This window comes from Excalfactoria chinensis, chromosome 17 (assembly GCF_039878825.1).
Source record: "Excalfactoria chinensis isolate bCotChi1 chromosome 17, bCotChi1.hap2, whole genome shotgun sequence".
Lineage (NCBI taxonomy): Eukaryota > Metazoa > Chordata > Aves > Galliformes > Phasianidae > Excalfactoria > Excalfactoria chinensis.
Genome location: NC_092841.1, coordinates 8,577,127 through 8,601,050, shown reverse-complemented (window position 1 = coordinate 8,601,050; position 23,924 = coordinate 8,577,127). Strand labels below are relative to the sequence as shown.

The window sequence follows — 23,924 nt, the reverse complement described above, 5'->3', positions numbered from 1 at the left end:
CTCTTCCATGCAACACTGGTCCCAAATCAGAGCAGCCCCCAGAGCCAGAGCTGTGGCAGGGAATGATGCGGGCAGGAAAACGGGAGTAGGATATTTTAAAAACTTTATTATCGGCCCGATGATGTCTGACACACATGCTGGGAGCTGTATGGAAATCAGCACTGATAAAAAATACAGCAGTCATGACCCGTATCGAGAAAATATACAATGTCAGAGGAGCTCTTCTATTAAAAAGAAACAAAAATCATCATCATCATCATCATCATTGTATCTGGCGGACGCAGCTGTGCTCTCGTGCTGCCCTCCAGAGGTGGCTGCCTCTGCTATAGACCAAACCCTGGGCTGGGGGGCTCCAGCAGCCCCTGCAGAGATTTGGGGGGGGGGGGGGAGTCTGGAGCCCCTGCTGCAATGCAAAGCGCCTGGGGTGGGGGTGGGAGCTGAAATCATACACTGTGATCGAGCAGGAATTGGGCTCAGTATGTCAGGAGGGATGTAAGGTGTAAAGAGGGGAGGCAGAGCCCCCATCCCCACTCCCTACCCCCCTTGGGGCTGAGGCTGGGGGCACTGCTTATTCCCTTTAAGGGGGTGGCACCCCCTCCAACAGCTTTCTTCTAAAATGCCACGGCCCAGCTGCAGGCTGGCAGGGCAGGCAATGGGATCCAAACAACATCCCCACACCCCCCAGCAGCAGCCCCATCCCATGGGCATGCAGCCCCATAGCTGTACATGTATATGTGTGTGTGTGTGTGTGTATGTGTGTGTGTGTGTACCCCGGTCCCCCCCAGGAGCCAGCCCAGGCTGCAGGACACGGGGTTGTGATGGTAGGTTGGGGGGGCATTCCTCACCTCAGGGTTTGGTCTATCAGCCCCCAAGGACACAGCCCTGATCTCAAGGTTCCCATAGGCTCCATTTTAGTCCCGCAGCCTCCTGGGAGCTGGAATTGCACAATTATCCTTAAGCCTTAAATGAATTAAAAAACAAAACAACAGCAACAGAAAGAAAACAAAGAAACAGCGAGACCCCCCCCCCAACCCTCCCCCCCAAAACACCCCCGAATTCCTTCACAAACTCTTTACATCTCTTTGGCAACAATAACTTAAAACCACAGCAACGTGAGTTCTGTCAACAGCGAGTTTTGGCTTTGTGGGGTTGGGGTTTTTTTAGGGTTTATTTTGTTGTTTTTTGTGTTTGTTTTTTGTTTTTTTAATCTTTAAATACAAAAATAGTCAGGTCAGCCTCCCCCCTCCCCCCAAAATAAAAGAGCTTCAGGGAGGTGAGGAACACCCCAACCTTCAGGGTCCCCTGCAGGGCTGGGACTGCTCCCCAAAGGGGCCTGGCAAATAGCATGGGGCAGCCCTCCATCCCCCTGCCCCAAACCCCTTCAGCAGCAGAGGGGCAGTGCCAGCTCTGGATGGTGGTACAAGGTGGGGGGGCATCAAGGTGAAGGTGGGGACAAAGAGCGCCTCGGGGAGCACATGTGGGGAGAAAGCCAATGTGGGGCGGGGAGGGGGGCATCAATGAGGGGGGGACTGAGCAAATGTTAGCAAGGTCAGGGCACTACCCTTTATAATGCTATAGTTTTATATATATATATATGTCTATATATATATATATATATTTATATATGTCTATTTATACACACGCAGCCGTCCGATCGCACACGCACTGCTGGCACCCACCGCCTCGCCATGGGCTGTGCCCGGCTCCAGCCAGCAGCACCCAAACTCCTTCCAACCACATCTGCCTACAAAACAGCACGGTGCTTGGAGCCCACACCAGGTTCTGGCAGCCCCTGTCCTCTGTGACCACTGGCCAGTGCCAGTGCTGAGGGCGCAGGCAGGTGAGGCTCATGCTGGCTCATTCCCGGTCACCGTCTTCGCTGCTGCCTGGAAGGGAGCAGAGAAATGGTGTGAGAAGGGAACAAAGTCACCTGGGGGTGCTGGGGCCCGTGGGGGGCAACTGGGACAGGTGGCCAGCAGAGCTGTGCTGGGGAGACAGGGGTTGGGTTGAGGTCTCACCTCCTACAGAGTCCATGTCCGAGTCGGAGACGTGGGTGATGGAGAACCGGGACACCGGGGCAGGTGAGACTGTGAAGCGGGAGAACTGGAGGGGCAGCACCTGTTTTGGGGCCGGCACCAGCGTGGGCACGGCTGGGTCAGGCTCTGCAGGTGTCAGCGAGGACATCAGGGACGGCTTCACCGGCATGAGCGGAAAGTCATCGTCCCACTCGAAGCCTCCACCTGTAACACAGAGTGAAGGGCTGGGGGCTGAGCCCATCATTAGGGTCACCCCACTGCCACCCCCTGACCCCCACAGCCCCCTTACTCTCTTCCGAGGCGTTGCCATCTGAGTCGTCTGATGCACTCAGCCTCTCTGTGGGGCTGGCAGGGCTGGTGGGGCTGCTGCTGGCTGGGGGCTGCACCGAGGGCTCGGGGGCATCTGGGAAGCTCTGCTCACCCAGCTCCCGTGTGGGGCTTTCCTGCACAAAGGAGACACCATGGGAGATGATGCCATCATTGGAGACGGTGCCCACCACTGCCTGCCCACCTCGCCTTGCTGGGGCCGCTCACCTGGTCAAAGAGGTAGATGGTGACATCGTCGTAGAAGGACACGGCCTTCTTCTTGCGCTCCAGGTCCTCGCAGAAGGACTCAGAGAGCAGGCTGGGCATCTTGAGCAGGCTGCGCAGGTTCCTGCCACTGTGGCTCTCAGCCACCACAATGGGGACGGCCGCCGGCTCCTCCTCGCTCTCCTCACTCTGCTCCTGGATGTTGTAGCAGCGCAGCTCCTCGTCCGACTCATCGCTGTCCTCTGTGTCCTCCTCCTCCTCCTCGGGCTCCTCTCGGCGCTCAGGGGTGGATGGGAGCAGGGAGATACCCATTGGTGTCCCATCCCCTGCTGGCAGCGTGCTGGGACCCCCCGGAGCATCTCCTCCAGGTGTGATGCCCACCCTGGTGCCCTCTGGGGACAGCCCCGCTGCCCCAAGCCCTGGCATAGGGAGCACAGTCTGTTTGCCCCCAGCCACATCTTCTCCCAGTCCAGGGATGTTCTCAGCCTCATGGGTCCCTTTGCCCGGCCCTGGCTCCTCACCATCTGGCACCGGGGACAAGGAGAAAGTCTTGGTTGGCACAGAGCGCCCCAACACATCACCATCGGGACATGGGGAGCCGCCTGGTGCTGGGTGCTCAGTGCCATGCTCCCGCACCGTGGGACCACCAGCCTCCTCTCCCCGCCAGTCCCCCACAGCGGCCCCCGTGTCCAACATTTCGGTTACCAGCACTGTGCTGGGGGCTGCTATGGGGCTGCCAGGTGCTCCTGGGGGGTGCAGCGTATCCTCCCCCAGCTCAGGGGCTTGTGCCGTGTCCTGTGTGTGGGGCTGGGGTCCCTCCTTCTCCACCTCTGGGGTCTCGGAGCCATCGCTGTCCTCCTCATCCTTGGGGCCACGCTCAGCCTCGGTGTCGTAGTCAGAGAAGTAGGCAGAGTCACGGTAGGGGTTCTTCTCGGACAGGCCGTGCAGCTCAGCACTGAAGGATGCCGAGAGCCGCGTTTCAGGGGCTGGGCTGTCCCCGTCCCCTCCTGGCAGCCCCGGGGGTGGCTTCCCCATCTGGCCAAAAGCCTCGGGCTCACGGGGCTCATGGGGCTCCTTGAGGACAAACTCAGGGGACTCATTGTTCTCCGTGTCGTAGCCGCTGTCCACAGCCTTGGGCTGCCCAGCAGGCGTGAAGGCGGTGGGGCTGAACACCTCGCAGGAGCTGGCGGTGGAGGGGATGTCCAGCGACTCCAGGGAGTCCGGTGTCCCCACCTGCTTCTGCAAGGACTTGAATGCTGGTGCCATGTCCGCCCGCTCCATGTAGTCCCCAGAGAAGTCGGTGAAGACTCCCGAGGTCAGCTCTGCCGTGTCCTCATCGCTGCCGTCGTCGCCACCAGGGAAGCTGCTGCTGGAGAAGGTTTTGTCTGGGGTTCGTTCTGTGTCGCTGGTGGGGCACACGCCGCTCTCGGCAGCTGCCTCTGCAGACACGGATGCCTCGGGGCCCTCCAGCACAGACTGGGCACCGCCTATGCCAGACTCCCCGTTGGGAGCAGGGTTTGGCACGGTGGTGCCGCCAACGGGGATGGTCTCCCCAGAGCCCGTCCCAGCCGTGTCGTGGGGTACAGGGCTGCAGGGAGGGCTGCTCTGCTCCATGCCCTCAGCCAGACGGGCATCCTGCGGGCACAGCTGTACTCCGGCTTCCAGGGCCGCGTCGGGGCCGCCAGCCAGCGCTGCTGCCTGTGAGCGGCCGGAGGCTGATGAGTCACGGCTCTGCCAGGCCTGGCTCTGCGGGGAGGGCGAGCGGCACTGGGAGGAGCCGGGGGGCTGGGGCTGCTCCTGCCGTGGGCGGCGGAAATCAATGCCCGGCGGGGACCCCCCGAGCTGGGGCTGGGCGCGCGGCGGCACGGTGCCCAGCGGCTTGGCCATCAGCCCACGGAAGGTGATCATGCGGCGGTAGCACCAGCTGTCGGCGGGCTCATGGGCGGCTGGGCTGCCACTGCCAATGTTGTTGTTGGAGGAGCTGTTGGAGGCCCACTGCTGCTGCTGCTGCTGGGGGGCTGCTGGCAGGGGAGCCCCAGGGGGGCTGTCGTCACCCAGCTCCAGCGCCACGCAGTCCGGATGGGTTTCACCCTGTGCTGGCGGCTGCCTGTAGTGCTGGGGGCTGTAGGTGCAGTTCAATGAAGGCGAGACGCCCAGTGGGTCGGCGAAGACACTGTGCTGGAAGCTGGGCACGGGCCAGTCCTTGTCACTGGGCTCAGCGTGCTCCTCGTCCAGCAGGAACCGCTCGGGGCCGGGGGACGGCACATAGCCTTGCTGCTCCTGCCCCATGTAGGGGTAGTACTCGGCACACTCCCACGAGCCCTCGCCCACCGGCACGTGGCCCAGCAGCGGCTCCATGCTCAGTGATGCAGTGGGGCTGCTGTCCGAGTCATCCCGCGCACCCTGGGTTCTCCAGCAGGACGCAGAGCCGCGCTCTCCCTCGGGGCTGTAGGAGCACATGGCGTAGTCCATCTCAGCGCTGCCCTCGGCCGGGCCCTCGATGCGGATGTAGTACTCACTGCCGAGCGAGGGGCTGTGTGCGCCCAGGATGGGCACCATGCTGGGTGGTGGAAGGCTGGGGCAGCCCGGCTGCTTGCACTCATAGCAGGAGGGTGAGACCCCCAGGCTCAGGTGCCCCGCGGATGCTGCTGGGTAATAGAGTTCGTGGTAACGTGCAGCACTGCTGGGGCTGAGGGATCCCAGGGGTGCCTGGAAGTGCTCGGTCTTGGTGTGCTCCCACTTGTACTCAAAGTTGAGGCCGTGGCTGGTCTCCATCACAGTGAGGATGTCGTCTCCGTCCGAGGGGAAGCCGTCAGCTGAGAAGTGCTCCAGCAGAGGGAAGGAGGAGAGCTCGGTGCCGTGGTGGCTGCCGCTGGCACCGCCGTTGGGCTTCATGGAGTTCCAGCGCTTCTCAAACTCCTCCTCCGCCTCCGTCGCACCCTTGGCACAGAGGTAGGAGAGCAGCAGATGCACCTCATCAGCTGTTGGGCGCTGCTCAGGCTGCAGCCAGCAGAACTGCATCACTTCATACCTGGTGGCAATAAGGAGCAGGGCTCAGCACCATGCCCACTCTCATGCCAGAGCGGCGGCTGCGCAACCCCAGGGGGATGGGGAGAGTTCCTCACCAGCGCTCCGCCAGCGACAACTTCAGCTGGGGCTTGGGCAGCTTCAGCTGCTGCTCCTTGATGGCGTAGGCAAGCACCTGCCGGTCGGAGTAGTGGTCGTAGGGCTGACTGCCCAGCTCAAACAGCTCCCAGATGGTGACACCCAGTGACCTGCAGGAGTGGCATGATACTGGGGGCACAGGGAGGCCCCCAGCCCGCAACCGGCTGGCATCCAGACACCACACACCCTCCGTGCCCAACACCCTGCTCACCAGATGTTGCTGGCCTTGGTCTGGTCCACAACAAGCAGGTTGCCATGCACCTCATCAATGAGCTCGGGCGCAATCCAGCGCAGCGGCACCCACAGCTGGTCGGCCGTCACAAAGTAGTCGTCCTGCCAAGTATGCAGGGTCAGTACGAGAAGAGAACGTCAAAACGACACGTAAAGGACAGGGCACACCACCACCTGCTGCCACCGTGCTCCCCAGCCCCACTGCACCCCACCACCCCACGGCCCCAGCCCCATCGTGCTGCTCCTCCAGGCTCACACCTCCTCCCAGCACCCACTCAATGCTCCAGCAAAGCCCATGGGGAAGGGAAAGGAAGGGAAGGGAAAGGAAGGGAAAGGAAGGGAAAGGAAGGGAAAGGAAGGGAAAGGAAGGGAAAGGAAGGGAAAGGAAGGGAAAGGAAGGGAAAGGAAGGGAAAGGAAGGGAAAGGAAGGGAAAGGAAGGGAAAGGAAGGGAAAGGAAGGGAAAGGAAGGGAAAGGAAGGGAAAGGAAGGGAAAGGAAGGGAAAAAGGGGGGTGTTTGGGGTGTGTGTGCACAGAGAGCTACAGGCAAAGCCATAAGTGTGCACAGAACACCCTTGAGCTCCCCCCCAACTCAGTGCTGTGGGGGTCCCAAGCACAACCCCATCCTCACCCTAACCAGCCTTACTTTGTACTTGCAGTGTGAGAGCCCGTAGTCCCCAATCTTGACGGTCAGGTCAGCGGTGAGTAGGCAGTTCCGCAGGGCCAGGTCGCTGCCAAGCAAACCCCAGTGCTGTCACCACCCCCATGGGGGGCACAGGGCACACAGGGCCCGGGAGCTGCACTTGGGCACCCCCAGCAGCACTGCTCCCAGTGCAGGGAGTGGAAGAGTTGTGTGGCAGCAGAACGCTGGGTGTGCCGATCAGCAGCCACCCAATGCACAGCAGGAATTCCTGCACAGCGTTCCAGCTGCGCCTCTGTCCGTCCGTCCATCCGTCACGCGCTGAGCCAAGCGGAAAGCAGGTTTCCCCAGCAACGTGAGCCCTGGCACTTCCTACGCATGAAGCCAGGCTCCCATAGCCCCGGAGGGGTGCACACAGATGGGCCGCACATCAGGACAGTGTGGATTCACATAGGGACACCCTGGGTGCACCAAGTGTGGGATGCCCAAGGGAAACCCCTCTCCAGCACTGTCCTCCCCCCACATCCCCCCACTGCAATGCTCCCAAGCAGCCCAGCTTGGGCTGGGAAGGTCCGGTGGCCCCGATGCAGCGCTCCCCTTCCTCAACAAAATCACTGATGCTGGAGTCTCCGTGTGCAACTCACTCAGCACCAGGATATTGTTGGGCAGGAGGAGCAAGGTGGGGTGGGCACAGCCTGGGGGTTGCTCAGCACACTCCCCCCCTCCCCGCTGCACCCCCAGCCCTACCTGTGGATGTAGTTGTTCCTGTGCAGGTGCAGCACGCCGCAGGCCACCTCACACGCCATCCTCTGCAGAGTGAGTGGGTCTGGGGCCATGGAGTCAGCCCCCCGGCAGCTCCTCAGGTATCCCTTCAGGTCACCCTGCAGGATGGTACCACTGTGACCACAGTCCCCTCTCACACTCAGCAGGTCCCAGGGTCAAAATGCAGTAAGCATGGCACAGCAGTGCCATGTACCACCCCACAGTACCCCACAGCCCTGGCTTGCAGGGCTAAGGCACTCACCAGCGGGCAGAACTCCATCACCAGCAGGTAGGGGGTGACCTCGGCGCACTGGGCCAGGCACTGCAGCAGGTTGGTGTGCTGGAGGGCCCTGCAGGGCAGAGCGAGGGGCATGCTGGCACCATGGGGGGAGCATCCCTGGTGCTTCCTCCACAACGTGTGGGCAGCTGGGAATGGCTGCAAGTGGGTACCAGCATGTCCCAGCACCCAGTGTGCACCACAAAGGGGCATTTGTCTGGCTCTCACGGGGCATGGAGCAGCTCTGTGCCCTCCCTCCATACTCATGACCTCACTGCAGCCCAGGCCGGACACCAGCAGCATCCTGCAGGCAACAAGCCCCAGGACAGAGCTGTGCTGCAGCCCAGAGAGCTCAGCCAAATGTGGCACAGAGGGGACAGCCCACAGCCTGGGGACAGGCTCCGTCCATAAGCATTCCCCCTCCCAGCAGTTTGCCTCAGCTCAGGAGCACCCCGGGCCCTACCTGTAGGGCTGTGCTTCCTCCAGGAACTGCATCTGGTCCTGCACGCTGGCGCTGGCCTTCAGCTCCTTCACCACCACCTGCGTGCTGCTGATGCCCGAGTTCACCTCCCCCAGGAACACCTGGGGGCAAGGGACAGGCACGTCCCCATCTATCCATCCTCACTGCACCTCGCTCCCAGTGAGGGACACAGTGTCCCCTGCAACCCACATCCCCACAGGGACCAGATCCTGCATGCACCCTGACCCAGTATCCCCAAACCCCAATGCCCCGCGCTCACCTTGCCAAACCATCCGTGCCCAATCTCCTTCAGGTACAACAGGCTCTGCCTCCCAAGGTCTGCAGACTTGAGGAGCTGCACTGTAACAGAGCACATCCAGCTGCCTGTGGGCTCATGTGCCCACCCATACCCCCAACCCACCTGAGTTACCCGTTGATTCCAGCCGAGCCCTGGGGTCCTTCCTGCTGTGCCACCCCACGCTGTCCTGGGATGTTCTGTCAGCAGTGGGGGGGCCACCCCCACACACCCCTCATCCTTCCCACCAAGCATCCTGGTGTGGCCGTGCCGGTGTGGGGACATGGGGTGGCCCCAAGCACAGTGGTGGGGAGCTGCTTCTCCTCCCCAGGGATGGGGAGAGCAGAATGGAGCTGAGCTGGAGCTCTGGCATTTAGCCACAGACCCGGCCCCCTCCCAGCACAGGTCCTGCCCTCCGTGTACCCATGCCAAGGGTGCAGCAATGGGGCCATTGTTGGGCTGCGTCACGCTGCCCCAGCCCTGCCACACTGCTGCTATTCTCTGAGCTGGGGAGAGCAACAATGGGAGCGAGGGGGCTGTGGCACAGCAGCCCCCCCCAGATTCCTCTCCCACTCGCTGCCTTGTTTACGCAGGACTGGGGCTGGTGGGTGCCATGGGAAAGAGCACCCTATGGGGTGGTTCAATGGGCATGGTGGGGATGGGCTGACAGTTGGACGTGATCTTAACGCTCTCCTCCAACCTCAGTGATTCCATATCCCAGCACATGCCAGCAGGGATGCACACTGCTCCCCTTGGTGCCACACAGGCGACAAACCACCCCTGTGCAGAGGGACAGGGCTGCTCGAGGGATCTCATCCTCCTGCTGCCCCCATTAGAAGCTGCTTCAGCTATGCCTAGCACAGGGCTGTCATCACCCCTCCTGGCTCCACCCCACCCCAGGGCGCACGGGGATCCCACAGTGCCCAGTGCCTCCCACCCCCTCCCCAGGCAGCTTACCTGAGCGCCCCGGCTGCTTGGCCATGGGCAGCGAGACCTCGGTGAGGGGCAGGACGTACACCTCGGGGCCATGCTGCGGGGCGGGCGAGCCCTGGGCCGAGAACTCCGTCACGTAGTCTTCCCCCTCGGCGTTCTCGAACTCCTGTGCCGGGGCGGAGGGGAGCGCACGGCGGGGGGACACACACGGAGCAGACACAACTGACCCTGCGGGCTCCCTGCAACCTGCCCCGCGCCCCACAGTACAGCCACCCCGCACCCTATAGCGCATCACCGAGACCCTCTGGCAGTGCCCCCAGCCCCATACCTGGCAACGATGTCGCACCAGCCCCCGGCTCTTGAAAGCCGCCTGTGCGAGCAGGTAGGTGATGGTGAGCATGGTGCTGCCCCGGCGCAGCCGCCGCTCATGGTGCTGCGCGCCGCGACCCCGCGGGCACTGCCGGCACCGGGCTGCGGCTCCACGGCCCTATATAGCTGCCGCGGGGGCACGAGAGGGCTCATTGTTCCCCTGCTCGAGGTGCTCCGGTGTGGGACGGTTATACAACGACCCGGCGTGTCCCCTCTGCCTGACCCCTCCCCGCCGCGGGCGCCGCGAGCCTCCACAAAAATCCCAGCAATTAGGGAAAACTGTTTCTCGGCACATTCTGTGCCTGTGAGGTCAGGGTGCCTCCCACCTCGGGGGCGTGCGGGTGGGACCGCCGCGGCCCTTAACCATGCCGTGGCCTGGCCCGGGGTGATGTGTGGGGCTGAGCCCCCACCCAAGCGACAGTGCACCGAGCAACAGGCACATCCTGTGCAATCACATGGCACGGGGACACCCCAGTGGGGGCTGCAGTCCCCTGCCTGCGCTGGGTACCCGGCCCTCACCTTGAAGCCGATATCTCCCTTCTTGCAGCACAGGCAGGCCAACATGAGGAAGATGAAGGTGAAGAGCCCGGAGAAGGAAACCGCCACGACAGCCAGCGAGGAGGACCAGGAGAGCTCACTAAGGGGGGTGCCGTCTGCGGGGACATAGGGGTGCAGGGTAAAGGGAGCAGATAGGACTGCACTGCGGGGTGCTGCCAGGGGGCTGCATGCAGGGGCTTTGCTCACATGGTGCCTCCACTGCTGTGACCCCACTGTGCTCTATCACCACCGGACACACTGTATCCCCCAACTTCACCCCACGTCCCACAGGGCTCATGGACAGGGATGCTGCCAGCACGGCAACGTGCATCTCCACCCCACATCCCTGCACCCACCACCCCACAGGGCCATCCCGCACCGCATCCCCTCAGTGCGAGCCCCCATCACAGGCAGCAGCTGCCACATTACTATTCCGCCCAGAGCCTCCCCGAACAACCAGTGCGTTGTGGCGCAAGGAAGCAGGAAGGCCACAGTGCTGCCACAAGAAGGGACGGCAGCACACAGACCCCCGACCCACCGTGAGCCCCCACACACCCACCCGCAGCACAGAGCTGCACCCAGAACCACCACACCGTGCCTTCCCCATTGCAGCAAGGGATTGGGGCACAGTGCCATCACCCATGCATCCCCTTCCCAAAGCCCAACCCAGCACCATCACCATGCACCACCACGCATGGTGCCGAGCGCATGGACACACCATGGGGGCTGCACCATCACCGACCCCAAACATCTCCCATCCCCAGGTGCCAGTGTGCAATGCCACGCCAGGCACCGTGCTGTCAGCTCTGCCCCCACACCGGCATGTCCTTGAGGAGGGCACCTGAAGGACAGGAGGGCTGGGGATCCCCGCTCGGGGGCACGGAGCACCTTGGGCTCCGCACCGCACGGAACACGGCCACTGCTGGCACAGCAGCTCCAGAGCCATCTTCTGAGGCTCAGCGATGCGCAGCCGAACCGGGGAGGAGCCGGGGGTGGCATTCTTGCTGCTTGCAGCCGGTTTCCATGGTGAACACACTTTGTACAGCGAATGTCACCATTTTCCTTGGATAGTGGGACAGCAAGAGAGAAAATGACTCACTGAAAAGAGCCTTTTGAATGCCGACGGGAGCAGAGCGTGGCGACAGAAGCCGTTCCAGCAGGGACTGTCAGCTGAGCCGCCCAAGGCCGCGGTGCAGGAAATGGAGCTTTTTGGATGAACCCATTTCCAAAACAACGTGTTTTGCCTCAGTTTCCCCACCTGCAGCACCGCTGGTGCAAGGAGGGGTGTCACCACCCACTGAGGGCTCCGTGCAGCTCTTTTGGCATCACTGTGAAACCCCCCAGCCCCCATCATTGCACCCCTTCAGCAGCTCCCAGTGCTGCCCCCACAACACACTGCTCTCACCCCGGGGTCACACAGAGCATGGCCAGCTCGGTGTATCCCCCAGCAGGAGCTGCTGCACCAGCCCCGGAGCCAGGGGAGCAGTGATGCTCCAGCGCTGCCTGCAAGCCAGGCAACACCGTGCTCCATCCCCATGCCGTGGGGCAAGGGTGGCATTCAGTAGAGCCCCAGCGTCGCACCTGACTCCACAAGCGAGATCAGAATGGTAAAGCAGAGAGCACAGAGATGCTGAGCACATCACAGGTCCATGCTGCCCACACCCCACACCCTGTAGCACTGCTCACCCAGCTCAGGAACGCACCCCCCTAAAATCCTTTTCCTAAAAGGCACATAGGAAAGGCTACAACCCCACAGCCCCGCAGCGAGGGTTGGGCTCAGCCCTCCCCGGCTCCTTTGCTGACTCACGTTTGCTGAGTGCCTGCAGCCGCTCCTCCAGCCATCACCAGCCGCTGCGATGTGCCACGGCTGCCGCTCGCTCTGCCCGGAGGCAACGGGCAAGGAGCGGGGCTGACCAAGGAGCCGGGCTGACGTGTGCGGAAGGGGAGAGCCCGGGGCTCCCCGCAGGGCTCCGCATGGCCAAATGGGTTGGCAGCAGCCAGGTCCTGCCCACTTGCTTGGTCACACACCCGAGCCCACCCCCGAGCCCCTTGCTGCAGGTCCTGGTGCAACCTGCCCAACTGTGCCTCAGTTTCCCCATGTTACACCCATGAGCCTGGTGGGTGCAGGACCACGGGCCCTCTCCCTGCAGGATGGAGGGAGTCTCAGTGTACCCAGATCTCCAGTTGACTTGGGGTCCCTATGCAACTATGTGCAGAGACGTGGGACAAAGCGCGGAGCTCTCCCACCCTCTGGCATTGCCCCCAGTGAGGATGGCGATGGGAGGGCAGATGGGAGAGGATGGGCTCAGGGAGGGCACAGGGTTGGGTTTGGGCATGATACAAAGCTGGGTCTGGGCACAGTGTAGGGCTGAGTCTGGGCACAATGCAAAGCTGGGTCTGGGCACAGTGTAGGGCTGGGTGTGGGTTCGGGCAGGGCGCAGGGGTTTGGTTTGGGCAGGGTGCAGGGCTGGGTTTGGGAAGGGTGCCCGGTGCAGGGTTCAGAGCTGGGTGTGGGTTTGGGCAGGGTGCAGGTCTGTGTTTGGGTAGCGTGAAGGTCTGGGACAGGATTGGAGCAGGGTGCACTCACACAGGACCCAGCACCACATCCCACCCCGGGCTCAGCACTCTCAGCTGCTCTCCGAGCACAGGCACAGCCCTGGTAATACTATAAATCCCCATCGAGATGAAGGGCCTGGATCCATGGGCAGCTTCCAGGAAAGCAATTTTACACCTCAAAGGATGAACGCGCTGCTCACCCATACGCAGCCAGGCAGCAAGAAACCATCCGCTGCCATTTAGCATGAAAACACCAGGCTGCTCCACACAGCTCCAGAGGGAAACTGAGGCACAGCCAGCAGCACCCAGCAGCACCACACAGCGCAGCGTGGTGGGCAGGGAGCAGCCAGACATGGGTAACTTTCCCTTTCCTTTCCTGAGAAAATAACATATATTTTTAAAGCGTGCAAAGCAAGACTGAATTCATTATCTAAATTGTATTCTCTTGGTTGGTGTTGAAATTGGGTCTGAAGCCTCCCTCTGTCCCACACCAGCGGTGTTGTCACAGCAAACCCACAGCCGCAGCTGGAGCCAAATCCCAGCAGCGGTGTGCAGCTCCCTGTGCCGTGGGGAGGTGAATTGGTGCCCATGTGGCCTGCAGGGAGGAGAGCATGGATTGGTGCCTTATGATGGGAGGGAGGGATGCTGTGGCTTCTAGGGCACGGCACTATGGCCAGTGCTATGGGCACAGTACCAAGACATGGCACCATGGACATGGCACCATGAGAAACATAGGCATGGCACCACAGGCATGACACCATGAACACGGCACCATGGGCACTCTGGGCACGATGCCTTGGACATGGCACCATGGGCACTACGGAAACAGCACCGTGGGCACAGGACCACAGAACCAGCAAGGTCAGAAAACATCACTAAGATCACCAAACCCAACCATCAGCTCCTCACCACCCTGCACACTAACCCACGGCACTCAGCACCGCCGGCACAGCCCCATGGGCACAGCACCACCGGCACGGCCAGAACAAGGCTCCCAGCAGCCGGCGAAGCAGCATTTACGTAACGGTGGGAGAGAAGCCGCGTGGAGCAGGGCAGCCTATTTTTATCAGAAACGTTCAGCGACGTTATGAAACAAGAAGCCTCGGCTCCGAAAACAAGCGGCCAGAGAGGAAAGCACCGAGCGCAGCCCCACGCACCTCAAAGCGGAGCCGCACCGGGCAGCCCCGATGTCCCAGGATGCTGACAGCTGCGGCAAACAGGAGGGTCCCTGCCCACCCCCTTCCTGCTGCTCTCTGCAGCCGCCCTAAAGCCCCATCGCTGCACCGGGCCTTGGCAGCTCCCCTTTGCTCGCCCCAGTTTTAGAGAGCTGGGCAGTGCGGCACCCACCACAGTCCCTTTGCACAGCTCTGAACAGCCCCGTGCCAAGCTGGGCAAACAGAGGGGAAAAGACCTTGAGAATTGGAGGGGAGAGGATTTTAGGAAGCTGTTACGGTGCCGACACCGGGGCTGCCCATCCATCCCCCAAGTGTGCAACACCCTCATCTCGTGCCCACCCTTTGAGACCTTCCTGAAGCTGCTGCCTTGAAAGCATCACCACAGCCCTCCTGAGGGACGTCACCCCCCGGCGGCAGTACCACACCTTGCTCTGCTCCACAGCCTGCTGGCATCAGGGTGCTTTGAGCAGGATTGCCTGGCACTGACCAGGGGTGCGCAGCCCACCTTTGGCAAGCGCCCAGCCCCACACCCCAGGGTCCCCCATGCCCCCCAACAGCCCAGCCATGCTGCATCCTGCAGAGAGCTGCCCCACTTACAGCGCGTGCCACGCCGGAGCTTCCCTTCGCTCCAATATTAAAACAACAGTGGTAGCATTGGCGTCAGCAGCAATGGCACTGCTAAAGGGGAAGGGACGGGAAACAGGGCCTCCAGCCACCGCCGCTCACTCCCCTCGTCCCAGGGACAGTCACTTGCAGGAAATCCTGAACCTGCTGCTGCTTCCTCCAGTGGCCAACCCCTCCCCATGCTGCCCAACACGGCCCTGTCCTCTCAGCCAGCCCCAGCACCCCGTGCCCCCAGCCCATCCCCTCCATGGGGCTGCCCTACGTGGATTGTGCCCCTCGTGGTCCCAACTTACAGTGGGGAAGGGGACTGGCATGGGCTGAACAGGAGCTGCTCAAGCCTTTAAGGCAATCATTTATACCAGTCACAGTCCCAGGAGGTGGGACCAACATCCTCTGACCATGGGAAGGATCACAGGACCAACCCCCTGGCTCACAATGGGGAGCACCCACAGGGGACCCCAGCTCGATCCAAGGTCCAGCTCCTGTCCCTCCCTGATGCTCAGCCTCCATGCTCTCCCCAGAGTGCAGAGATGGGATGTGGAATGGCTGGAACCCCCACCTGATGGCCATGGCTCCTGGGTTTGTGGCACACTGCTGGAGCTTCATGGGGTAACATCACAGGATGAGCATCACCCAGTACCCACTGCAACCCAGTGTAGGAGGAACCCAGCTCAGTGGGGATTTCCAACTGAGAAACACTGGGAGATGACAGCCTGTGCTCCAACAGCCCATGGGACAGGGAGGACCCAGCAATGGGCAGCTCTTGGCTGGGCACAGTCCTGTGCCCATGGGACAGCCATGGCACTGCTCTCCAATGCAGATACCAGCACTGCCCCACATCCCAGAGCCAGGGCAGGAGCTGTGGGGCACCCCGCATCCCACGAGCAGGCAGAGCTGGGCAGGGAGCCCATGAGTCACCGCCCCACCTCTCCCGAGAGATCTGAGCCCTTTCAACCCTGGCATATTAATTTCTCCTAATTGGCTTTGACAGGGATCCGTATCGCCATCCAAAACGCAATCGCCCGTGTGCGCAGGGAGGGGGAGAGAGGAGAAGGAAGGAGGGGAGAAGGGGAGCAGGCAGGCACCCCCGGGGGGAGAGGTGCTGGTGCTGATCCCATCCTCCTGCAGCAGGGCCCAGCTGCCCTGCTGCACTGCAGAGCTGCGCCAACGCCACCAGCAGCAGCAGCAGCCCAGCTGCAAGCCCCCCCAACCCCACAGCACCCCCATGGGACCCCGGCCTCCACACCCGGACAGACAGACGGGCCCCATGTTGACACCTGCCACGCGCCGACAGCTCCTTGTAGGATCTGCGTGGTGAGGTTTGTGTGCTGCAGCTTCCCACACGCTGCTGGGTGTTACGCTTCCCCCACTACAGCCACCTCCATCCCATATTCCCCACTCCCTGCCTCAAATCTGACCTTTGCGCCCACCCTGCTACCCTCATGAGCTCTAGGGTTCCTGGTGCTCTCCAGCCCCTCTGTCACTGTTCCCCACACCAATCCCCCTGCCAGGGCTGCCCAGCAATGCAGGGCATTTGTGGCACAGAAACTGGGGCAAGGGGATGCAGCATGTGCCAGCTGGACCCATAACCATGGTGCTGTGGAGAGATCCCATCACTGCCCCACAGCCAGCTCCCAGGAATGGCCATACAGGTGGCACTGGGATACAGCCCAGCGACAGTGATGGCATGAACAGCACTGAGAGGCACGGAGAACCCTCAGCTCAGTCCCACTGCTGCCCAAAGCTGCAGCTCCACAGCAGCACCCTGCTGCCCCCCAACGTGCCAAGCAGAGCCCCGCTGCCTGCACCATCTCCGTCATTCAAAAGCCGTCACTGTGCTGCTCAGAAAGAAAAGGGGAAGGAGAAATACGGGCAAGGGAAGAGAGGACGTTTCTCACGATTTCAAAATGTGCTCCACAGGCTGAGATGGGGAAATCCAGGCTGGGAGCCACGGCAGCACCGACCCCGACCCCGGCCGGAGGGGACACATCCTCACATCATCAGGGCTGTGAGCACCACTGGCCCCAAAGCCAACAACTGTGCAGTGGGACACAGCGAGGCCTTGGAGGCAATGGGGCTGCAGAGATGCCCTTATTCACAGCACAGCCTGGCTCCAGCCATGAGCATCCCCAGGCCTGGAAACACGAAGAGAGGACCGGGATCCTCCTGCCCCCCCCCCGAGTCGCCACCGCAGGGACATGATGGCAGCAGCCCTCCACCCAGCACCGCCTGGCATGAGCACACCTCACACAGGGGCCAGCAACCTCACCCAAAACACAAGCTGAGCGTGGAGAAGGGTCGGCTCCTCCACCCCCAGCGTCACCGCTGTCCCCACGCCGTCCCCGCGGCTCCTCCAGCTCTGTGTCCCCTGCAAACAGCAGGGAAATGGGGCTGGCGCGGGAGGTGCCGCGCAGACGAAAGGTGCTGCCAACCGTACGGGATCAACAAGCCCGTGAAACAGAGAATACATTTCCCCCCCCATCTAATTTCTTTCCCTGACAGTAACCGTGGGTGTCAGCGGCAGCAGAGCCCGGATTGGGGAGCGCGGCAGCATGGCGATCGGCAACGATGGAAAACCTTCCTGCAGGAGGATGCTGGAAGCAACCGAGCCCTGCAAATCCCCAGGTTGACGGGATTAGCATCGCAAATTGGGCGCTCGGCGAAAACCCGGAGAGAAATTATAGCGAAGGCTGAGAGTGGTAAACACGTCTCCATTCCCAGCGCTGCCGCATTTAAGATGCAAATAAAGAGGTTTCCTTCCTAACGCGGATCAATACCGAGCAGGCTGCGAACCAACAGAGCTCCGGGTGGGTAAATCCCGGCCGGCCCGCATTTACAGACTCCGGCACCAACAAACGGAGCGGTGTCACCGCCACGGAGCAGAAGGGACACGCGATGTGACGGTGCACGGAGCCACGCAGCGACCGCGTCCCGCCAGGGCAGCGCTGGGTCGGCTGTCCCCGCTTCGGTGACAAAGGGACGGTGCCAACGCGCTGCCACCCCGCAAGGATGCTCCGCCGTGGGTCACCGCACCGAACCCCACCGTCAGCTCCTGGGGACTCCCGTGCCATACACACACGCGTGTCATCCCCGTGGCACACGCAGCCCACGCCGAGGCCGGAGCTGCCGGTCCGACCCCCCCCCTCCCCGTCCAGCCGGAACGTGCTGCAAACGGCCCCAAAAACCCACACAAAAGCCGACGCCGCTCCGCGCCCGTTCGCGGCCGCCTCCTGCGGATGCGGCGCAACCGAAACCGTGCCGCCGCGCTTACATAACGGCAGCCCCGCACGCCTCCGGTGCCCCCCGGCCCCGCTCCGCCTCGGAGGCCCCGGGCAGCGTCCATTCCCTCCCCCCCCCCCCGCTCCGTTCTCACCGCCTCTGCCGACATTATTTTTCAATCAGACAAACAAATGCCCCCGGAGGCGGCGCGGCTCCGCGATTCCTCAGCGGGGAACAAAACGGCGCCCGATGCGGAGCGGCTCCCGCAGCGCACGGTGACATTTGGAGACGCGGGAGCCGCGCTCCAGCTCCGTTCGTCGAACCGGAGGCGGTGCGGGGCTGCGAGGACGGAGCTGCAGAGGAAACGGAGAACCGGGGGCGAAGGGGGAGGGAGGGGAGGGGAGGGCGAGGAGGGATGCGGGGACCGCTACGAGGGGTCGGAGAAGTGGGAAGGGAAAAGCGGGGCTGCTCGCCGGGGGATGCGGAGGGGGCTGCGGCGGCGCGGAGCGGAGCGGTGCGGAGCGGAGAGCGGCTCCCGGTATCTCCGGGCCCGAGGGGCTGCGGCACTCACCGGGATCGAAGTGGGAGCTGAAGGCGAGGCTGGGGCTGAGGAAGGCGGCCGACATGGCAGCGGCGGCGGCTGCGAGGCGGCCCATGGTGCGGCGGGAGCCTCACGGCCGCCGGCTGCCGCTGGCCCCGCGCTGGGCACGGCGGCGGCGGCGGCTCCTCCTCCATGGCGGCCGCGGCGGCCCCGCGCCCCGTGCCCCGGGGAGGGGCTGCGCCGCCGCCGAGCGGGATGGGGAGGGGAAGAGAAGGGAGGGGGCGGCAGGTGGCGGCCCCCGGTCCGCAGCGCTGGGTTCGCACCTCCGCCGCCCCCGCGCGGCCCCGACGGGAGATACCCCCGCCCCGTCTCCGAGGAGGGGGTCCCCACGGGGCAGACCCCACCCCACGGTCGGTGAAGGCAGCGTCGGCCCCGAGGAGCTACGATAGTGCTGTACCGCCTGCGGGGAGTGGGACGGGATGGGGTGCGATGTGATAACACGGGACGGGACACGGGACACCCTCCTCCTGTATCCCCCATGTCCACCCCACCCCTGCCCCGGCACCACCCCCAGGACCCGAGACCCGAACCCCTGGCAGGAGAGCAGCACCCCACGTATCCCCATTCAGTGGGGGACCCTTCAGGCTGGGAGTATGTGCACAGCACAGCTCAGCCTCGTGAGCTCAACACTGCAGCCCACGCACGTGGGGCTGGAACCCCTAACCATGGGTGCACCACACCAGCCCTGCAGCCCTGCGGGGGCACCCAGTCAGCAGCCCCCCAGAAGGCAGTTGGGTGCAGGGACCCCACGACAGATGTCCCTTTGGGTCTGTGCTGCTCCCCAGGGAGCAGCCAGCACAGCCTCCGATCCAGGGCTCACAGCCGGTTTTAAAATCTCAAGCCAAATTTTGCATACAACAATTAATTTTTTACAAGACTTGAAGCCTGCAAAGAACAGCACGCCGCACATGTCACGTTGCCGCAAATAGATACAGGGCTGGAAAAACTGCAGACTTCACAGGGAATAAACATTCCTCCATCATCAGGAGCCAGCTCGCTCCTTCACGCTCCTAGCAGGGCCACTGCCCCTCAGTATGAGCACACCCGTGGTCCCCCCAGTGCCCCCCAACCATGTGCAGGCCACGTCCCAATGATCTGGCTCAGCGCAGCCCGGAGACACCCACACGTCCCCTGTGCGCCCTGCTGGGATGGAGCTTTGGGATGGGGATGTTGTGGGGTGGGGAGGTGACGGAGGGCAGTGGGTGCCATGGGGAGGTGGTGGCCTTGTGGGGCTGTTCCCATGGCCCTGCTCCATGTGCCGCTGAGCTGGCACAGCTGAGTCACCATGAAGCAGAATGTACCCATGGGTGGGCAGGCAGCTCGCAGCAGGCACCCACAGCCCATCCTGATGGAGCCTTCCCATTGTGGGATGGCTTTGGTGAGTGGATGGGGTTGAAATAACCCAGCCGTGGTATGGATGCCCGGCATGGGATGGGAACTGGGATCACCCCCTCCAGCCCCCCGGCCGCTTTGTCTGGGGCTGCAGCTAATCCCTGCTGGGCAGACACCAGCTTGAGCCACAGTCTCTGCACAGCGGCTGCCAAAAGCACCCGGCCCTCCTGACCTCCTTCCCACTGAGCAGCTCGGCCCGCTCACGGGCTCCACTGATCCTGGCTAATCCACGGCGGGAGGAAGGCTCCTTAATTGGGGAGCTTGGCACAGCCGGTGAGTGACTGCTGCGCTGCTGTGCTCTGTCTGCCTGCGGGGATGGGGCAGGGTTGTGGCATGCAAGCAGCTGCCCTGGGCCCGGGGACCCTGGGTGCCATGCAGCAGCAGGGCTTGGGCAGCCATCCGGCGTAAATCTGCAGCCCCAGTTATGCAACGCCGCTGGTTTATTCATGCCTGAACTGGGCGCTGGCCTAGAAACAGCTTTGTGATGCTGGGAAGGGATGGGGATGGGGGCTGAGCCCCCCCCAGGAGGGCAGCAGGAGTGATGGGCATCAAGGGCATCAGGGGACCCTCCCAGCCACGGGATGGGGGTCGTGGAAAGGGGCTGCCACCCCAAGGCTACTGCAACAAACAGAGGGTGCTACAAATCCCTCCCCAAGGCAGAGGCATTGCAGAGCCCCCCCGGATGGGCAGGAGGCAGCCCCAGCAGGGACCACACTAAGGATTCACCCATGAGCCCACTGCACACACAGCAGCCCCCCATGGAGCTGCAGCACCAGACACTCCCCGGTTCAGTTCCTATTTCTCCCACGCTCAATTTCATGTCATTAATTCATTTTACTCCACAGCAGAGCTGTGCAGAGCCTGGCAAAACTCATCACACACTGTGCTCGAGTCCCAGCCCAGCTCCTCACTCACAGGTCCCAGCAGCACAGCCAGCACAGCACCCTGATGGCATCACATCCCTTCTGAGCCTGTGTAGAGCCACAGAATCCCACTGCGCTGCAGTCGCTGCCACAGCTTCATCTCCATCCTCAGGTCGTGGTTGATGAAGAACTGCACCTCCTTGCGCCCACGGTCGAAGTAGTGGTCTGAGTACGCCCGGTAGCCCGGTGTCATGAACCCAAAGGCGCTCACCTACAAGACACGGGGCTGAGCCCAGTGCCCTGGTATGGGGCAGCGCTGTGGGAGCAGCTCTACAAGCAGTGACTGGGGCAGAGAGGGTGCGTGGATGCCAAGTGGGAGGCAGCAGTGCTGCTGGGCAGGTGGAGGGCTGCAGGAGCAGTGCTGCACCCAGGGCAGAGCTGTGGACATGGGGTGCCCACCTGGTCACAGGTGTGGATGGCGGTCAGCAGCGTCACAGCACCGGTGGAGGGTCGGTACAGCTGCCAGAATGGGGTGGCCAGGATGTGGGAACGGAGGAACCTGTGGGGAGCGAACAGGAGCCTGAGAGACCTACAGCAGTAGGATGGGAAGGGGGAACACCCCCCCACCCCCCTGGGGGCTTCTTACCGGTTCCTGAGGTAGCGGATGAAATCCGGGTGCAACATCCTAAACTTCCCCGCCTGCAGGTCCTCCCCAAAGAACTCCTGGGGGCTGAGGGGAAGCGTGGGCAGCTGCTGGGAGCTGTGGGGCACAGGGATGTGCCTGTGTCCCCCCCCCCCACATAACCACTTACTGAACCCCCTCATCTTGACCCCTGTCCACACGTTGCCGGCTCAGGGCGGCCCGCAGCAGCAGGTAGTCACGGTCATGGTCTGGGAGGAAGACGTAGCACGTCTCCTGCAGCAAAGGACACAGCAAGGATCAGGAGTTGACAATGATGCCGTGCCCACAGCTCCCTGTCCCCATACCCCACTGTCCCCCACCGGTGTTTGGGGTGGGTGCTGGAAGCCGTTGGCGGCGTATCTGCGCAGCGCATTCATCATGGTGTTGGTGGAGAAGACATAGAAGGACGTCCTGCTGCCAACATCGCGCTCATAGCCCTCCGTGATGGCCCCATTCACCCTGCAAAGGGACGCGTGGGGAGGTGGTGATGGTTCCCCCTCAGCTGCACCCCAGCCATGCCCTGTGCCCTCACCTGAACACGTAGTCGTGAGCATCGATGGCGGAGCCCATGCCGGAGCCATGGAGGATGCCCCCATTGCCCACCACGGCGCAGCGGGTGCAACGTGCGGCCAGCGGGTGGATGCCAAAGAGCAGCGCACTGCTGGAGGCGTTGAGGAGGGACAGGGATGACTTCAGCACTGCGGGCACAAGGACGGGGGTCTCCCATTCAGCATTTTCTCCTCTCACTCCACGGGTTGCAGTGCTGTTTTCCATCACCCCCCCTCCCCATGCACAGGGACCCGCCGTGCCCCCACCCACACTCACCATCCCAGCGGATGTCTTTCCAGCCGTGAGCCCCCCCATATCGGTGCAGCCGCTGGTACTCATCCTCCCGTGCGTGCCGTGCCCACTGCAGCACCGGGATGTTGGGCAGGAAAGTGGCCCCAAACTCAGTGGCCCCAATCCTCTTCCTGATGCTGTTGGGGCAGCCCTAGAAGCACAGGGGACGAGTGAGCGCATGGCACGGCACCTTCGTGGTGTCCCACATCTGGGGACACGACACCTGTGTGTCCCTGCCCCAGCCCCATGGCACCGCTATACCGAGCTGCTGTAGGTCTCATCCTGCCCATATGTGTCCCCAAGGTCTGGTGGCATGCTGGGACCAGGGGATGGCCGTGCTGCCTGCATCACCCGCTCTGGGGCTGCTGTGGTTGTGGTTCTGTGGTGGACAAGGGTCCTGCGGGAGGAGAGAGGAGGCTGGGAGGGATGCAGGGGGGGTTCTATCCCCATCTCTGTGGCAGAGGGCACAGAAGAGGCTCAGGACTGGCACAGGAGATGCTGCTGTGGCTCTGCCTGCACCCATCTGGGCACCGTGGTGCCATCCCCACCCCACAAAGCAGAAAGAAGGAGCTGGGCTTGGAGCCACCCTGTTGGGCTCCAGGCCAGGGTCAGGAGCTGCACTGAGCACGGCACCTGCAGGGAGGACAGGCATAGGCGGGTTTGAGGTTAATCATTCCCCAGGGCAAAATGGCTCTGGAGCAAAACAACACCATGGCCAGGGGGCCACACCATTCCCACCCCACCGCCCCACCATACCTGGAGAGCTGGAGCCACAGGCTGTGCTGTGTGGGCAGCAGCAACAGCAGCACGGCGAGCAGGGTCAGGGTCAGTCCGATGCCACGGGCACAGCGCCCCGAGCACGGCGTGAGGGCTGGGGGACAGCAGCCTCCTGGGGGTCTTCTCATGGTGGATGCTTGCAGGGAGGGATGGGAGCCTCAGCCTTGGTGCAAGGCTCAAGGTGGGAAACTCTCCCGTCCTCTCCCCTGCCTTCCTCCCGCTGGCCGTGGGACTCCGTGGCCGCTGTGCCCGTGTGACAAAGTACAGCTGGAGCGGGGACAGCCAGTGTCCAGCCCTGGGCAGCACAGTGAGGATGGGACAAGGGCCCAGCACAGGGCACAGTGCAGAGCAGCGCGGGCGGAAGCTGCACAGAAGGGTGGAAGGAGGAAACAGAGCTCAGGAAGTGGTTGTTAGAAAAGCAAGAACAATAAAGGCAGATGGGTGCGTGTCTGTCCCCCAGCACTGCAGGGATGGACGCAGGGACGTGCTTACAGCTACACTGTGGTCATACACAGAGCTTGGCAGCTCAGCTCATTGCTACCTGCACCTCTTACAGCTACGCGGAATTGCCAGCTATTAGCACAGCTTAGTGACACAGAACTAACCATTAGCACAGCTTTAGAATCCCTGGGCTTTCCAGCCCCCTCTGCTGATCAGGCTGAACTCCGACTGTCAGCACACAATTGCACTTTCAATGCAGATTTCTCATCATGAATCACTCGATCTTCAGAGGAAGCAGGTAGCAGAGGCATCCCTGGCCATCCCAGTGCAGGTCCTTCTTGGGGCTTGCTGCTGGGCTGCATGGGCAGCATCACCTTGTGCTCCACCACTGCACCCCACGTCCAGACCACGGTAACACTGAGGGTGGATGTTCTGATGTTATGGCTGTTTGCAGCATGAAACGGAGTGTTTTGTTGGAAACAACCATCAGGGAGATGGCTTTTATGGGAGGTGATGCAGA

General features: G+C 62.6%; 2 protein-coding genes across 6 annotated transcripts; both read right to left on the bottom strand.

Annotated features, from left to right (window-relative positions):
- Positions 1-86: 86 nt before the first annotated feature.
- AATK (apoptosis associated tyrosine kinase) lies at positions 87-18,547 on the bottom strand. Of its 5 annotated transcripts, none has more exons than XM_072352263.1 (14): positions 18,380-18,547; positions 10,217-10,350; positions 9,353-9,494; positions 8,381-8,460; positions 8,104-8,222; positions 7,626-7,713; positions 7,349-7,482; positions 6,608-6,692; positions 5,944-6,083; positions 5,693-5,842; positions 2,571-5,598; positions 2,326-2,479; positions 2,019-2,240; positions 87-1,886 (listed from the first exon to the last, which is right to left on the bottom strand). In XM_072352263.1, exons 1-14 carry the CDS (start codon positions 18,462-18,464, stop codon positions 1,858-1,860), a joined length of 4,590 nt encoding a protein of 1,529 aa, XP_072208364.1. In that variant the 5' UTR covers positions 18,465-18,547; the 3' UTR covers positions 87-1,857. The 5 variants fall into 5 exon arrangements, with proteins under 5 accessions (XP_072208364.1, XP_072208365.1, XP_072208366.1 ...); XM_072352264.1 differs by having other exon boundaries at positions 5,944-6,065; XM_072352265.1 differs by lacking the exon at positions 18,380-18,547 and adding an exon at positions 17,963-18,184.
- A 2,071-nt stretch (positions 18,548-20,618) lies between these two features.
- LOC140260165 (alpha-N-acetylgalactosaminide alpha-2,6-sialyltransferase 2-like) lies at positions 20,619-23,333 on the bottom strand. Its single transcript, XM_072352216.1, has 9 exons — positions 22,943-23,333; positions 22,448-22,583; positions 22,172-22,337; positions 21,879-22,044; positions 21,667-21,805; positions 21,477-21,580; positions 21,311-21,394; positions 21,124-21,223; positions 20,619-20,935 (listed from the first exon to the last, which is right to left on the bottom strand). The coding sequence occupies exons 1-9, from the start codon at positions 23,089-23,091 to the stop codon at positions 20,756-20,758; spliced, it is 1,224 nt and encodes a 407-aa protein (XP_072208317.1). The 5' UTR covers positions 23,092-23,333; the 3' UTR covers positions 20,619-20,755.
- Between the last annotated feature and the right edge of the window lie 591 nt (positions 23,334-23,924).